Source organism: Drosophila eugracilis, unplaced genomic scaffold (assembly GCF_018153835.1).
Source record: "Drosophila eugracilis isolate 14026-0451.02 unplaced genomic scaffold, ASM1815383v1 contig_2152, whole genome shotgun sequence".
Lineage (NCBI taxonomy): Eukaryota > Metazoa > Arthropoda > Insecta > Diptera > Drosophilidae > Drosophila > Drosophila eugracilis.
In genome coordinates this window covers 2,832,111-2,850,576 of record NW_024573036.1, presented here as the reverse complement: position 1 = coordinate 2,850,576, position 18,466 = coordinate 2,832,111, and the positions used below count along the sequence as shown (strand labels likewise).

The following is an 18,466-nucleotide window of genomic DNA, read 5'->3' as shown; positions in this document are numbered from 1 at the left end:
GTCGGTTACGTTGTCAACGGGCTTCTTAATTTTACTTAAAAGGGTTGGTCTCAGAAAAGTAATTGCTTTTTAAGTCAATTTCTCATTTTTTAAATATAAATATACGTCTTTCAACAATTTAATTTTTGTTATATACAATATTCCGTTTTCGGTTTTCTTTGTAACAGTAATTACGTCATTTGCTCTCACCGTAACGTAGTTTCGCCCTGACCAACACAGGAAACGGACAGTGCTGGAAAGGACCTGTGGGCAGCATGGCAACAACAGCGCTGTACAACACCGCACGATTTCTACCCGAAAAAATGGTGTGCTGATATATTGTGATTAAACCGTGATTTGCGACGTCCAAAAGCTTTGTACAAGAATTTGTTAAACAAGTTGCAGTTCTAAAATATCACACCAACGGGAAGAGCCAAGAACTGCTTAATAAGCTTAAAAATCCAAACCTTAAGCCAACCATTTTTTTAACCAGAGTGTCGTAGTGTCCGTCGTGTGCGTTGGTGTGGGTGCGTGTGTGCGTGCGAGTGTGTGTGTTCCGTCGAATCGCGAAACCGAGAATATAGAAAGATGTGCTCTATTCGCTGGTGGTGGTGAGCTATAGCAATATAGCTAAATAGCGAACCGACGAGCGAATAGTCCCTGCAACCCAAAATCCAAATCAGATCCAGTGTTTTCGTCCACTCAAGTATCGGAACGCAACAATTTTGACCCATTGAAAACCCCACAACAGCCACAAAAAGTAAGTTTTTGCACTTAGGGGCGCTTGGCAACAGGCTAGAGTGCTCTGAAGCGGGAGGGCGCTAGCCGTGCGACCGGGGGCGAGACAGAGAGGGAGAGAGAGAGAGCCGGGACGCCAGCGATTACATGCCTCAATTTTACACAAAGTTGCTTTTGCTTTTGCTGGGAGCAATATGTGGCCAATATTTATTAATGGATTGGGAAGCAATTGAGGCCCTTAAATAACGTTTCTTGCCAAGAAATCGATTTATCTAGAAATGTTACTTCTTTTGCAGCTGTCTATGCTTTATATACAGCTTTTTAATTTAAATATATTATTTTACACACGGCATTACATTTTTGATCACAATTTTTAATTTTATTTGGATATGGAATACCCATGGTAATCTAATGACATTAATAAGTAATTACAAGTTGATTGGGAACAGTTTTAAAATTGTTTATATTTTTTTATCACAGACAAATTAAATACTTAGATTATTGGAAACAATAAAACATAAATAATTTGACTTGTATTTTTTTAGTGCAATAATTATTTTGTATTTTTCAGTGCAACCCTCTCCGCTGCACTACTCAACAATGCGGCCGCAAGCGCCCGGATCGCTGGTCGATCCCAATGAGGAAGAACTGCGTCTGGCACCATGGTATTGGGGTCGGATATCACGCGAAGTGGCCAAAAACATCCTGCACGGAAAGCCGGACGGCAGTTTTTTGGTGCGCGACGCTCTCTCTAAAAAGGGCGAATACACTCTGACCCTGATGAAGGACGGAAGCGAGAAGTTGATCAAGATCTGCCATATGGACCGTAAGTACGGTTTCATAGAGAAGAATCTCTTCAATTCGGTGGTGGAGGTGATCAACCACTACAAAGAGAACTCACTGAGCATGTACAATAAGGCCCTGGACATTACGCTGAGTAATCCGATAGTGCGCACCTGCGAGGATGAGGAGTCGCAGCCGCATGGAGATCTCTGCCTATTGAGCAACGACTTCATACGCACCAGCCAGCAGCTGCAAAATCTAGAGCAAAATCTCGAACAGAAGCGAAACTCCTTCAATGCGATTCGGGAGGAGTTGCAAGAGAAGAAGCTGCACCAGAGTGTCTTCGGCAATACAGAGAAAATATTCCGCAATCAGATTAAGCTCAATGAAAATTTTATGAAGGTTCCTGCAGATGGCCTGTCCACTGAAGCGGTAGGACCCGGAGATGGAGGTAGCGGAGTCGCTGCTGCTGCAGCCAATGCCAACGCTCGCCGAAGTCTACAAGAGAACAAACGTGCTCTTCTTAATCTTCTCGAGGCGCTTCAGGCGAAGTTGCAGGTTCTTAACCAGTATATGGAGAACAAGAAGAAGGAGGAGCTGCTTCTCGAGCGACAGATCAACGCCCTTAAGCCGGAACTGCAAGTTATGCAGTTGCGCAAGGACAAATATATTGAGTAAGTCATATCCCAATAATATATACAAATATACTTATTCGGGAAAATTCGGATTCGGGATACTTAATTAAATGATCTACTATTAAAAATATGTAATGAAATCAATGTAAATTAAGATATTGAGAACTTTAGTCTTAGCCAATAACTCATTTCTTGAGAGTGTCGGCAGCTCGTCTTACCAATACGACAACTGATAATAAGGGCATAACACTGATAACGGCAACAGCTTTTTAATTCTTTAAACCAGCGAAGCGCCTGTTTACCCACCTTTTCAATTCAATGCCACTTTCTGTAATATTAAGGTTTGGAAAGTTATTTACTAGCTGTAAATAATTAAAACACCTCAATGGAACACTAACGGGACTTTATTCTGAAGAAGTTCATATGTACGTAGTATAATTTTATTTGCTCATGTGCAGTAAGATATATTCCCAGCTAGAGTGGACGATAAGTAACCCCCTCGGAACTGGAATATACGGTTATGTATAAGGCATGCTTATCTAAATGATTGAAGAGTCTTGGATTTTGGTCTCCAAATCGAAGTCTTTATCGGATCATTATGTGCCATTTTTCAAAGTATGCGAAGTAGTATATAGTATTTTTGCCTTATCAAGGTCATTTGGGTATGAGGGGCAACTTGTGTATAGCTAAAACGTTAGAGAATTTATTATAATATTTTTAATATAGAGAATATCTTATCGAGAGTTTTTAGGGTAGGTGTTTGCATTTCAATATGGGATTAAATAGGCCCTTGTTAATTTAAGAACAATTTGGTTTTTAAGATCTTTAAGATCTTTACTTTCAATGGGGATTTGTTTTTTTGCATCATTGTCTATGATTTTTCAAGCTTGTTAGTTACTTTGTTACTTCGGGCCCATCTCCACGTTTCCGATAATCTCAGGCAATTCGGTTGTAGGGCGAAAACAATAGGCAAAATGCTACTTTCGGCTAGCAACAGGCCTTTAAACATGGAAGTACGTCACCGTTGAGTAAGCTATGGGTTTTTATGGGTATTACCTAGAGTGTGGAAGCGCGAGAGACAGCGAAGAAAAAAAGCCAAGTGGAAGGGTACATGGAGGCCTCTAGATAAGGCTAGCGGCTTGCTGAAGATAGCTGTTCATATCAGACATTATAAATAAGTCTGCCAAATGCTTAATCAATATTCAAGCTTCTTTCCATCTATGTATGTATATCCACCTTGCCAATGTATAATTCTAGGCTGCTCTTTGCAATGCCTTTGCTGGCCCTAAGGCTTTCGTATTTTATTTTTATAAACTTACAAAGATTTGGCTACCACTTTTATAAGATAAAAACCTCAGAGTCTTCCTCTATTCCTTTCCCAGATTAGATACGGTCTTTTCACGGGTATTAAGTTTTGGTGTGTTGCCCTCTTGATTTCATCGCTCCAATGATCCATGATATCACTATGCCTTGTGCTTATCACGCCTTTGGAACTTAGTCACCTGGATAGCCGGCAACAAAGAGCCCCCCAGATTGCCTGATCGTCCGATCGTAATGCGGAAACCCGCAGGTCTAGACCTTCGTAGACCGAGCGGCGGCCGGACACGGCAGTCGCATTTGATTATCAGGAGTTTCGCCGTCAGTTGAAATTGCACACGGTTAGATGAAGCATCGATAGGTATTAGCCATCGATATCGCCATTATTCAAAATTCATTGTTGGATAGGACTGAAGGGGAGGCCAGTGCTCTTGCTTAACGAAAATATATACAACAAAAAGTTATTAGATTAAAGGAGGATTCAAATTGTTTAAGAATTTACAAAAGCGCTAGACTAACAATTTTAATACCCTGCAATTGTGTTCCTTAATGCTTGGTTAGCTGAAAACATACATTTGCAATGATTTGAGCTCTACTAACTTACGGGCACCGTTCTTATTTATCTTCAGGCGCCTAAAAGGATTTAACCTAAAGGACGACGATCTTAAGACAATCCTCGAGATGGGATTTGAAAAGTGGCTGCAACTTCACGAAACAGTGTCGAATCAGCCGCACAGCAACGAATCCCTATGGCTGTTGAAGGATGCCAAGCGCAGAGATGCGGAGGAGCTGCTGAAAGGGATCACCACCGGGTACTTTCCTGATTCGAGCTAGAGACGCGGGACACTATGCTCTGTCGATTGCCTGCAAGAACATCGTGCAACACTGCATTATATACGAAACGAATAGCGGCTTTGGATTTGCCGCCCCTTACAATATATATCCAACGCTGAAGAAGCTGGTGGAGCACTACGCCAACAATTCGCTGGAGGAGCACAACGACACGCTGACCACGACGTTGCGCTGGCCCGTTTTGTACTGGAAGCAAAATCCGCAGCAAATTATAACCCAGTTGCAGGAGGAGATGGACTTGGAGTACGAGCAGGCGGCCACACTGAAGCCGCTGTCAATGATTGGCAGCAGTGCTCCAATTCCAACAAGTAGGTCTCGTGACCACTACGAGGTGGACGGAATCGGAAGCCACGAGGCGGAGGCAGCCCTTTCCTCCATTTCGCCCTCAAACTTTAGCACTTCACAATAGGAACTGTGCATCCATTCTCCTGCTGAATGAGCCCTTAACCTCAGGCTAGCTATATATCTCTACATTTAGCTCGCTCTAAAGCCCTAACTCTCTCTATCTTTAGATACAATCGCAGTTGCTGGCCAAATAATAGCGCACGCTTAGATTTGATGTTAACAGCATTCTTTCATTAGAATGTATAACAGAAGTAAAAAATTCCGTATTCAGCGTATATTCGTAAAAGATAAAGTTTAGTAAGGTCTGTTTTCGATAGCTCGTATTCAGATTAGTTGTTTAGTAACCCCAACTGCCAAGAAAATATTTTCAACCGAAAGGTAAATTCGTGTCACAAAGATATTTCCTTTACCTTAGCTGCGTCAGCTGTTCAAGTCAAAGTAAAACCAATTACCAAGTCTTAACCGGCAGTGCTATTATTTCGGCCACCGCTGAGAATGTATGTACATCGGCATATAATAGGCTATATATCTGTGCATGATTATTTTTTGTGTGTGATGGATAGCGCTGGCAGTCCAACTGACCGCCGCTTTCCCCTTAAAATCAGAAGGCTCCAGAAACAAAAACAGAAAAAAGAAACAAACGAGTAAACAATTTGGTGATCATATATAACAGCTTGATAGAAGCTTTTTGTCGAAAAATGAAAATTTCTAATTGAGAAGTAATTATATTAATATTACGAGTATGAATAATTTTATACAGATATATATATTTTTTGTAACCATCATTTCACGTGATAATTGATAAGTCAAGCTATCTGTTGTTGTATCAACGCCTTCTGCTGTATCCCTTATTATTGTTATCACGCTGCGCGTTGTCTAAAAGGGGCCGTAGGATTGTGAAGAAATTTTCTGCATTTCTTCAGTGTCGTGTTCATGTAAATATTATAAAAACAAAACAAAAGAGCAGCTGCTTGCGAAACGTTTTCGAAATCAGATTTAAGGTTTTGATAAGCGACCCCCGCAACACCATTGGGAACCAACCCATTGCTCTTATATTTGTTGTTATATTATGATTGATTTAAAGTAGTTTTAAGTGAAATTTACGTACGTTTACTCGATGTGATCAGTTAATTGTTGCTAAATAGTGATTCTCCTTAATTTTTTTTTTTCCATTTTTTGTTCAATTACAAAGCTCTAGTTTTCATAATAACACACAACACATACACAATGAGTTTAAACAAAGAAAAATTCATGTACAAAGGAAAGAATGAATTCAAGAAAGTGAATTCACACACACATACACTGATACAGATGCAGATACAGAAAAAACCGCAACAAGCAAACACACAAACAAAGTGCAATCAAAATTGTAATAATTACATTTTTAACATTTGTTAATATATAAAAGGAATGAAACAGGAAAAAGACAAAATGTTGCCCATATATAAAAAACCGCTGCAATAGGCAAAAATTCAGATTAAGTTTCTTTTTACACAACTGATATTTAGCATATAATTATAATTGAATGTTTAACCTCACCTGCTAGGCGTTTTCTGAAATACTCTTTCCCAACGAACTTATAATTCAGCTTAACAGTTTATTAAACATGATTTTCTCCAATTTCAACCTTCAGAATAGCTGCAAACATAAAAACTTTCTATTTGATTAATGTTACAATTGTCTTGGGAAAGGTATTTCATTTGCTTTCCCTTTTTCTCCCGTGCCACCCTAATGTTCTAAGCGAGTTGAAAACATTTCGAGCTTCCTGTTTGCATTTTTCCCGTATTGGTATTGAAATCGAGCGATCCACTTACAAGCACACACAAACACTATCGCGAATTACAGATATTTCTATTATTATTCTATAGATTACAAGTAACTCTTAATTTAATTTATTTAACTTGTAACTTGTGTGTTTCACTTTGCTTAAATTCTATGAGATTTTGGCGGATCTCGTACGTTGTAGTATTTATAAGTTTTAAAATTAGTTTGTAAAATGCGTTTCAAACAAAGCTATAACAAAACAAAAAAGGAAAACAAAAAACCAGTAGCATTGAAAGATTAAATGTATTCTAAACATGGTTCATCGATATCAATTATGTTTGATAGCTGATAGATGATCACTTTTTGCCATACCTAAATGTTAAATGGAAATATTTGTGAATTTTTCAATCTTTGCTTCAGGTCTGCTGCCGCAGCCTGGAACAAAAAGAATTAAAAATGATAGCAATGGAAGGCGACGAAACTAAATGTGAAACGAATTGAAAATTTGTTGTATTTTTTTATATGAATATATATATATTTATATATATATATATATACAGATATTTAAACATACATACCTATTTAATATGTATGTTCTAGAATGCTATATGTTGTAGATCTTAGGCTATATGTTTTAGATCTTTAAGCGCTAACAGCAAACACAACCGAAACAACAACAACCATTTTTTGTAGAAGTTTTTTAAAGAGACGAAAAAAACAAAGAAAACATTGTATGTACTTGTGTTTGTGTCTAAAAAGAATGTTCGTAAATAACACAAACAAAAACAAAACATAATAAAACCGAAAGAAAAACAACCTTTACGAGTAGTTCGCATCGCAATCCCAGCCACCAAAAACATCGAACCTTTCGGTGGTTTCGGGTTTCGCGATATTTCGATCTGGGTTTCTGCTTTCAATGAACCTTTATCGATGGTAAACCGCTGAGCTGGACAAAAAAGGAAAAAAGCAAGTATCACGAGTGTGCCGATTGTTTGGCTGAAAGCATGCTCTGCATCAGTGACTGGTTTCCGATTTTAAGAATCGTAATAGAGGGCCCTAGAAATCAGAGATCTAAATAGCGTGCGGTGTCATTATTTGTAGATACCAATTAAAGTGATTGAAAAATATTTTTAATCGCTCAACTATTGATCCAAGAAATGATGTATGGTTGATTAAGTTCCAGACTTTGTATAGAATTCGTTGATGGTTTATAAAATTTACAGCAATAGAATAATCTATCGCAATATAGGAGATAATTATTCTTAAGTTTACAAACGAAACAAATTTTTTGAAAAGCCCGCTCAATTATGTTTTGTACCAGCCAGCTTTGCACCGCTGGCACATCGTGCTGACAATAATTGCTTCGCTTAAGTAGATGGCTGCTGTGCTAAAAAATTATTTTTTAATTCAATTATTTCATTATTATCTTTTGTTTTTATTTCCATGCGTAAATAGCTTCACGCTTAAACACATATCCAGCTGGCAGTTTTACAAGACATCGCAATCAAGCTAGAAATAAGCTGAAGTCTGAACATTGCGACTTGAACAGCTGGATTTACAGTCCAGTTTGGTATTTTCCAACCATGCAGCTTACGGCTACACTAATCAACAGATTTTCGGGCAGCGCTTCAGCATTTTTTTCAGTCGCGTTTTTGGCCTTTCGGGTTTGTTTTTTTATTTTGAATTGTTGACACATCTCCGGGGCATTTCGTCGTTTTGGAATGTTGAAAAACAAACGGGAGAGATAATAAATCAAAGAAAAGTGCTGGGAGCTAGTAACTAAAATAGACCAAAACAAATGCAGCGTGTGACTTTGCGCTTTGTGATTGCTAGGTGATGCTGCAATAAAAAAATAACAAAAACAACATTAGCAAAAAAAAAAAAGGAATTCGCAAAAAAAGTTTTTTTTTTGAAAAACAACAACGATTCTTTGGGTTCAGCTCTTAATTTTTGTTTTGCATTATTACTTCATAACAGTGCGTCGCGCTCTCGCTCGCTCCGGAAAAGCTCCGCTTTTGGCTCTCCTCTCGCTCAGGTAATTAAATGTGTTTAATTCTATCAACTTCTCACATAAGACATCGAGACAAGTGCGTGTGTGTGCGTGCGCAAGCAAATTAATCAAGATTGAAAAACGCAAACAAATTATTGAATAACACGGCGTTAGAAAACGAAGGCAGGTGCTCGTTCGCCCTATTTCTTTCTCTTTAGGCTGATCGGCTCTGAGCTTTGAGATGCCGTAATCTCAGTTATTTACTGCCGGGAGTGGTGGGGGTCAGCTGTGGGTGGCGGGCCGGGAGCAGTGAGAGGCGTAATCGATCAGTGGGAGTGATCTCATTGCCTTGCTTTTGTGCGAAGCTTATCAGGCGCTTAGGGGTTAAGAGGGCTGGGAGGAACGCGGGAGGCAGGGGGCGGCCCGGTTTAACAGATAATGCTAAAGAGCAGATGGCAATCAAAACTCTTTCGTTCTCTTCGGAGAATAAAATCTTCGAAGATTCCTAATCAAACAGTGAAATTTTTATATTCAAATGGTGTTAATCATAATACAGTCATAATTACTTGGTAAATTTCTTACCCTTCACAAGTAAACCTGAATATTGAAAGTATTCCGAGCTTCATAAATTGACACACTTGTTAAAAACACGAATAATTAAATATCGTTGTTGTTGTATTCTCATAATTCTGTCATTATCTTACCGTACATGTGCCGCCTCTTCCACTTCGACTGTCCTACTCCCCCTACACCTCCACACCCTAACCGCCACCTATCCGCCACACTCTGTTCAACCCCTGGTGCAACAACAACAAAAAACCAAAACAACACGTTGTAAATAATTTTTGTGGGCCGCACCCAGGCGCCATTAAAAGCCGAATGAAAATTTGGAGGCACTGGTGAGGAGGCGAGGGATGGCGGTGTGCGTTAAATACAAGTGTATAAAAGTGGCAGCACATATTGTACATATCTTTAATTACAATAAACACGCGTCACTACGAAGTATGAGAGAGGAAGGTAGGGTTTCACCCCTGACCTCCCGTTTATTCCTTTCGTACTACCACACGCTGGTCGCCCTTACAGCACCCCCAATTAATCCTTTTACCTGCCCACTCATCGTTCAACGCTCTATAAATAAATCTCATTAATAAATTAAACGTTTTAGCGCAGGAAATTCCTTTTCCAGCACCCACAACTTAACCCCAAACCGCCCTCCGTTATAGTATGCTCGTGTTCACAAACAGACCCGAAAAATATCCACACTACAACCCGGTTCGATCCGATATGGCGACGTCATTATGGCTTTAAAAATAAATCAAATAAGATTTTTTAAAGACGCCTTGTTTTGATTTCATGTGTTCTTTTATTTGTTGCATTTGGCAAACAAAGTTCCCCGGTATTTTTATTCGGAATCACGTAAAATGTTCATTTCTTTTCATTCCCAGTTTGCAATGGCTTGTTCTTCGCTGGGTTGCTTGTCTTTCGGTTTTATTAAATTGCTCCACAAAAGCAAACCACCAACCTACCGCAGCACCAGACTGATAAGTAGACTCGATTATTAAGGAATTATCATGGAAATGTCTTTTGTGTAGGTCTTATGTAAATTCTTTGAACAAGTGGAACATGAATACCAATATTACAGGGTAAAGTTTTGCCTTATTAGTTTCGATGTAACTGAAAATAACTGCCATTTTTTGTTGTGGATCGGCTTTCCGAAAAGTTTGATTTGGCTACATTCGCCTGGGAACTCATGACCTTTGTAAACAAACCGACTGGCAGATTAAACACCTGTAAATCCCCACTTCAAAGGCAAACCACCCAGAACAACAATAGGAACAACAACCACCCACGTACAGTGGGCACATTGGGTGGAACAGTGGCATGAATTTGTGCCGCTGAATTCCCACCGGATGTTAATGTTTTATTTGGATTTAAAATTTTCTGCTCGCTGTTTTTAATGGAGGCTGATTTGTTTGGAAGAAAATAAACAATTTGAAATTTATTTAGTTGGGGATCTAGGGATTGCAGGGAATGGAATGCCATGCGATACCATGTGAGGCTGCTCTCCCGCATTTTATGGTCGAATGAAAATTGCTAGTTGCCATAACTTGTTGAAGTTTATGCCTGTTTATCGATCTTATGGCCGCTTTCAAAGATTATGCCCCCAAGTTCATTCCCCAATGCGAAGTTTGGCGTGAGTCACCCTCTCCTCTCCCCCTTCGGTCACCACCTTTTGAATATCTTTTGTAGTCCATAGAGTGACCTTGAGGACGCTGAGCCGCAATCAATCAAGCGAACAAAATGAAGGGGGTGGAATAGGGGAAGAAGCATCTTGCAACTTTCGCCTCTGTGGAGGCAACAAAAAAACGTATCTCACGGATACGGAGAGAGATTCTGAGGCATTTGTATCACCTTGTCAATCACTCTCGGGGAAAAGCGGAAAATATAAAAATGGGGGAAAAGAAAATGCTGAGAACCACCTCCGAAATATGTGGGTCAAGTCTGCAATGTTTTGCGCGTATTGGATGTCATATTTCCCGCTGCCTCTCTGCGCAGACATATTTTCCTTCTTTTTTTGACCGATCTGTGATTTTCTTTTTCCGATTTTCAGCATCGAATTTGTTTACCCTACATTTTAAGTGATTAAGGGTGTATTAGACTGCTCAGGCGTTTGATTATAATAATTTTCCAAAAGCAGATTGGGACGTAATTTTTCAAATGTTAAAGGCATTTCCTTCCTTTCCTTTTGCGGGTAAAATGTCTGGTTACCTAACTTAAAATCACTATGACTAAAACTAATTTTCTACCGCAATATCACGTTGTGTGGTATAGGGGCAAGGGTATTAGAGGAGTCAGAACTGGGCTCCCTGTTGTCGATTGTTTTCGTTCCTCTTTTTTTCGTGGCACATGCGCGCGATTCGAGTCCGGACAATTTGACGCTGTACTCACGTACGTCGTATGGCGGGGCATTAAAATTAAATAAATATATAAAAATTTCCGGCTGCATTTGGCAGAGTCAAACAATCCAGAAATTTAAATTCAAATCGAGGAGAGGCCCGCTCACCATCGCCAAAATTGGCAATTTTAATTTGATTTTGTGACCGTTTAAGATGCTGATTGGGGGATGTGAGGCTTAAACAGCAACCCATTCGCCAGGTACCTCTGAAGGTTTTGTCAAACTATTTAGCAACTATTATCGTTTATAGGTGGCCAAGGGGTTTTGCGTTTGGTTTGGTTAGAGGGAAGCCCGGCTGGCTTGTTTATTTGAAAAGTCTTCCCTGCTTGACTTCCTCTCTGAAGAACAATTCCCATACAGTGGCGAAACTGTTTTCCTCTTATCAAAAGAAGAATATTTCGTCGCGAATGCTTTTCCTAAAACAGCAACAAACCCTTGCAACGCTGAGAGAAAGCTTGTCGAAAAGAGAGAAGTTCTCGGAGAACAGAGAAAATGTTACGGAAGTGTGTAACATGGCAAAAGCTCTTTTATAACATTTTCCTTATAGATTCTATGGGTCAAGGGGGTTTATGGTGGCGGGACCCACCCGGATTCGCAAGACTAGGGCGGTGGCTAAATTGCGGGAGGGTATCATACTAGAGCACAGAACTTGAAAGAATAATTTTGCCTACAATTATTTCGAATTTTAAATTTTGTGGGACTGAATTATTTACGTTTTCCCCAAGCTTAAAATAAATTCCAGCAGGTTATGCGAAACTTTTACCCTATTTCACCCAACTTGGCCTTTGAATACGCCACTGTTTGCTGTTTAGTATAACAGTTTTGCTTTGAGTTTTTCGTTTATTTACAATTTGACATTTTGCAAGCGTACGAAAAAAGTGCTGTAGAACAGTAGTTCGCCTTCGCCAAGAGAGAAAAATAAGCTTCTGCTCTCTCGCTTTTGCATTTTAGGCAGCATTCAGATTTCCACGTAGATTTTCCCAACAGACATTCGTCGCTCGCCGAACCGTTTGGACGTGTCAGCGGAAGATTTCGCCGGAAAACTTCCCGAGATTTTTTTGTAGAGGAACCCCTCTCCGGATCCCAGAACCCGCATTCGTATCTGCAGCAGCCGTGTGCGTGTGTGTTTGTTCGTATCTGTGCAATGTGACTAAGCCGAACAGTTAAAAACTACAGCTAAAACTAAAACTAAAGAATAAATCCAATTTAAAGTCCCCCAACCATTAAAAAGTTCATCTTCCTCTGCCGACGGGTGCAAAATCTGTAATTGAAATTTCGCCGCTTACGAAATTCAAATTGCTCTCAACGAAGTTTTCATCTGAAAGTCAAAGTTGGCACAGGTAACTCAGTAAAAAGAACCTTTTCAATCGACGGATTTACCAGGAAGTTTCGTGGCCGGGGGAATACGTTTCTCGATTTCAGCACCACGCACACAAATTAAATCAAAATACAATCTCATTCAATTTATTTGTTCAACATCTTTTTTTCACGGCTGCCCAATTGAAAATTGTGCCGAGAAATGCTGTTGGCCTCTCTCCTCTTCCCTCGTGCCTGTTTATAGCAAACTGGTCGATTTTTTAGCTTCACCAAAATATTTGTTATGACTCGGTCCCATTCTCGTTCCTTTTCAAGTTATAATGCTTCGCTTTTGGCTTGGAAAACTTGAAAGATCTGTGTCGACAGCTCAGCTAGTGATCTGTGGCAGGGACGTGGGGTGTTTATCAATGATTTTGCGTCGCCGTTACCGTCGCCGGTTGTACTTGAACTCGTAACGAGCGCGTGGCGTGGCGCGTATCAAAAAATCTTTGAGATACAATTGTTGGCTGTGGAAATCTGAGAACCGGGCAGATAATGCTTCACTAGGTCGCGCGTGACTCACGCGAAGCTAGCTTATGATTGGAAGTCGCTACTATCTAAAAATAATGAAAATGTCAAAAATAAGATTGCTAATAGAGTTGTTTAATCCTTAAACTGAAAAAGATATTTACTCAATGAGACTAAAGACTAAAATAGTGATATTATCATTAGTAAATTTAATAAATATGTATTTCGGTTAAGCTAACTTCAATACCAATTAGCACCGTCCATTTGAAAGGGAATCACTGGATAATATTGCATCAAGTATAATCAGGTTAAGGCCAATTTGGGCTATAAATTCGAAGTTGGAAGAACCAACAAGCAGAGCATCAGATATCACGTCCACTCGGTCAGCCAATTAGCTTTAAGCTGCCAACCCACTGCATATCCGCTTTCCCGCTTCCATTTTGCAGCATGTCCTTATGTGTTTAGTTGGATCCTGTTTCAGTTGGCACTCGAGCTATTTATCAAGTCGAGGCATCAGCTGCACCACTGATATGCAATTATCCCACTTGATTGCTGCACCACGCCTCCGTCTCCCACTTTAGAGGCCTCTCAAAGGCCGCTAGTTTCAATCATTCAAACACAATTAAGGCGTTAAAGGACACGAGCGCCAGCGGGACAATTAGCCTGCGTGGGTGTGTGTTTGGCTCATTATGCTGGCATGGCCATCCGGCTCCACTTCCACTCGTTTTCCATCTCTACTCTCTATTTTCATCTCTCCATTCCCTTGCCCTTCCTGCCTCAACCATTTTACCACTTGAGGCTGCTCATTAATTATTTAGCAGCCGCCAACGCGCTTCTGCAAAACTGAATAAAAGTCGCGCATACGCAGCGTTGGATACGCTGAAAATTATTCAACTATTGTGGACAGAACACTGGCGAAAAGCGTTCTTACATGTTTGTTCAACTCAATGGTTTTGAAATGTTAATTTCCATCTTATCCTTTTTTAATGTATATACGAAAGTTGCAAACTTCTGCGGTACTTAAACCTTTAAACTCCTTTTAATAATAATAACGATAAAAATGGATTTGCACTTCTTGTATTTCCTACTGATTTTGATTATATATGTTGCTTAACGTACCTAAATCTATTGCATTGCCGCTTTCTCGCTGTGTGGATCCCATCTGGCTGCTCTTGGTTATACACAACACACAACGATCTATTATTATAATGAAGCGTCAAATCTAATACGTCGGACTACCGACGGAGAACTACGGGACGGGTGGGGTTGGTGTTTTCTAGGGGGAGATTCTACTCCTGCTCTCAGTGCTGTTGCTGCTCCCCGATAACGTTGACAAACTAGATAAAAGCGCGATAAAAATGAAAAAGAAAGGCGAAATTTGTGCGCAGAGTTTGTCTCTGGCAGAAGTCTTATAAATGAAAAACAAGAAGTAATGCCGTTGTCGACTACTGCGGCTATAGATACCCATTAGTAAAGTTCAATACTCTGAAGCTTTCTTCAATCAGTTTAAATTTAAAAACTTCATTATATATTGTACCGATTTTAAAAATATTCAAGCATCTCATGGTCGATTAGGACATAATATACCTTTTTGCTATCGAGTAATAGGTATTCATAATGAAGTATGAATTTCGCATGGGATCCGAGATACGAGTTCGGTAAACGGGAGCTGAAGATGATGTGGGGAGCTGAATGGGGGAGATTCTATGAATATGAATGAGAGCTTGCAGATTATTTCTGGTGGTTGCTGTTGATAATGAGCGATACAAAACCGAATTGCGATTACTGAGTTCACGAGTGCGGAAGAACCGCGATATGCTGAACAAAGTGTTGTTCTAAAAAGTTTTACATTGTTTCATGTTGGTATTTCGAAGAAATTTATTTTGATTAAATAATCATAGCTTCTAGTAAGAAGTTCATAAAAGGAAGTTCCTTACCTAATCTTATTAAATCCTGCTCGTATGAAGAAAATATATTTGTGCGTGTTTAATCTCGTGTCCTTATCTGAGTTTATTTGCGGTGAAACTGAAACACAGTTTTAATTAATAATTATCATATTCTGCCAAAAATGAATTTAGTTTGTGTCAAATTCTACCCCTTACCTCAGCTTTCTTTGCATGATTATGCATGACCACAACTAGCGGGGAAAGCTGTCAAAACTTGACGGATCTAGCTTGCCGCAATCAGATCGAACGAGTGCGCCTCTGGGGAGGGAGGTAGGTGTAAAGTAGGTATCTGCGTAATCGAAGTGCCTAGCAAACAAATTAACAGCAGAATGCACATAACTTAAGCAATTAATTTGTTTATTTTGGTTATCCGACGTGCAGTTAGTCGAGCAATTAGCTGTAATCGGAATCCATGGCAGTGGCAGACGATTTATGGCGTTTCAAGTGGTGCAGGTGGTGATGATGGTACTGAGTCGCAGAACCAGACTGAATTGCGAGTATCGTACAGTTTATATGGATAGTTATCCATCATGATAATGACAAGTATAGATTGTGATCTATTAGTGAATAAAGTTGAACGAATTGAGTGTCTTTATATCATTTTAGATATCATATAACACTATATAATTTTAATATTATAGAACAATGTGTTAAATTTTGATTTAAAAGGCTTTTTTCCATATCTCCAATTCGTAGCAGTCAAGGCCCCAAAAGTATGCCTCTATTTCTGAACTTTCCGAATTTCACTTTCCCTTGGTTGATTTTGCACTTTGCTGGAGGCCAATCAAGCATTGAACTCACCGCGTTAAAAATAAAACATTTAGACACACAACTGCCAAAGATGATGGTATAGGGGTGGCCAAAAGTGAGGTGAGAAAAGAGGATTACATCGCGTGCAATCGAAAACAATTGTTTTGTCAATATTTTCACAATTTGCCTATCGACGGGCATTATCCATCAGGTTAGAGGTGGGGCAGGTCCGGGTCGCTAACTCCAAATAAAATTAAATGAATGCCAGTTTGCTCACCCCGCATAAAGAAATCCCCGAATGAAAAGCATAACAAAAGTTTTCCAATTGGAGGCGCCCTTATACACACACACATAAATATGGGGCGTACTTTAGGCCTTTTTCTAGGATCCTGAGGAGAACTCAGCTTGTCGTTGACGAAGGTTTTAAACAAGAACAGCCAAAAACATTTTAGAACTCGAATTTACTGCCGGGAGCTGTTGTTTTGGGGTGTCATTGAACTTAATTTTGTTTTTCTTTCGACACACCCCCACAGCTCACCCGTTTTCCCTTTCCTCAGGCCTGTCCAATGGTTTATATTTTTATTTATTTGTGTACTTTATACTACCGATATGAGCGACTTCTGAGCGCCCAAGGGCCGGCAAGTTGTTGACTTGCAACCACCAAACCCTCATCTGCTCTCTGAATGATGAATTTTCTGTACATAAAGAAAAGTAGAAGGAAAAACATGGTGGGAATAAAAGAAAACTCGGCCAAGAATTTTGCATTGAGGCCACCAATTTTGTAAGGGAAACGCTTTAAAAATCTTTTTTATTCATCTAAACAATATTCATTCCTTTTGAAGAATGTAAATGGTCAAGAGGATGAATACAAATTAATTTTGAATATTAAAAGATTCGAAAGTAACAGAGGTAAGAAATGGGCCCAAGCTCACTGTTTTATTTGGGTACTTAAATAATTTACTAAAGCAATAAAAATCATCATCTTTGAAACAATATTGAACCGTTACCATACTTACTTACCTAAGACTGGAGCAAGAGCAGGAAGATTATGATAAGAAAATTTGGTTTTCTTAGAACGTTTAGTTTAACGACACTCAAAGTGCCTGACAAAATGAGTCCAGGAGTGTGTGTGTGTGTCAGTGGTTTTTCAATTTTTAATGGCTGCCAAATGCGAACAGAGACCATTTTAGTATACAAGCAAATATAATTTGCGCTGCCTAAAAGCACTAACAATCAAACACTCGACAACAGCAGCAGAAACAATGGAAGCAAAAGCAACGACAAGCTAAAGCAATTAGTTTAATGTGATTCTCTCTGGCCTTCGCATCGTCTTGGCGCAAAGAGATGAAGCCTGGAAAAGTTTTATGTACCACAAATAAAATTATAGTCGGCACACACACACACATACAAAGTGCCACAGGCAGTCGCTGCAATTTCCGCGCGGCAAAATGAGAGAAAGTGGAAAACTGTCGCTCTAAAAAGCATGCTACAAAAATGCTGTTGCCTTCCGCCTATCTTTACCCTTAGAGGTCTTATCTTTCGGGTCTCACCTGCTTCAGTTTTAACTTTCTCCTGGACCCGCATCCTCTTCTCTTTACCCAACATTTTTCCTGCTTTTTCCGACGTTGCTGCCATGTACATTAACCGAATAGCTGGCGCCTTGATTTGATTATCGTGTTTGTGTGAGTGGAAGTGTGTTGCTAGGGAAGATTGCCGTTTGACAAGCAACTTCCGTACTTTACCGGAAATGGTGGTGAAGAAGCTCGAAGGAGAGCCCAGTCTCATGGTGGAAACTCATTCATTCGGAAAATTTGTGTACGAGCTAAAGGGTCACTTAGGTGGACGTAGTTAAACGCTTAACTCTGTCGTTTAAAAAAAATATAATTGTAAGTTTGAATATTATGTTTATTTTCGGTGTGCAACATATAACTAGCGGATCAATAAATTCGACTCAGATCAAATGGAAGCCTGCAACAAGCCAATAGCAAGTACGCTAAGGCCTGCAACATAAATCAACATTTAACCTTTGGATGTAAGCTGGCAAAACAAGCTTTGACTCCCGTTTTGATTTATGATGCTTTCCCTGCCGAAGGCTTCGTGGTAAAAGGGGGTCAGTGGGCGTGGAACGTCGGAGGGGGCTGAAGCAAAGCGTTTTGTTCTGTTTCCGTCGCATACATGATTCATGGGCTAGCTCTTTCTCTCTTTTTCTAACACAGGAAAACGATGCGGAAAAGTCACTTGTAATCTGTGTGTTGCCGCTGAGATTTCCGTTGCGTATTCCCAGAATAGGTCCTGAATCTACCGCCCTCCAACCCGCAGCCGCCCACCTTTCCCAGTACATGGGGTACATCTTCAAATTGACTGCAATAAATTTTTTGCCTGTTTGCCATAAAACACTTAAAACGATTTGCAAAGTAAAAAGAAGCGACGGAAGCATGGAAATGAGGAAAATCGAGCAGGCATCTCCCGCATTTTTCATTCCACTTACGATAACAATTTTTGATATCGACTCGAAAGCCATTTGCCGCACACAAATACGAATACTACGAATACACTCGAAAGTAGTCGGAACATAAACAGAATGAAA

At 39.7% G+C, this 18,466-nt stretch overlaps 1 protein-coding gene across 1 annotated transcript; it reads left to right on the top strand.

The window, feature by feature from the left end:
* Positions 1 to 217: 217 nt before the first annotated feature.
* On the top strand, positions 218 to 7,229 carry LOC108110971 (phosphatidylinositol 3-kinase regulatory subunit gamma). The gene is given in 4 exon segments (XM_017220272.2): positions 218 to 739; positions 1,289 to 2,174; positions 4,082 to 4,247; positions 4,249 to 7,229. Coding segments are annotated over 4 exon segments (1,518 nt in total). The 5' UTR covers positions 218 to 738; the 3' UTR covers positions 4,714 to 7,229.
* Positions 7,230 to 18,466: the final 11,237 nt, after the last annotated feature.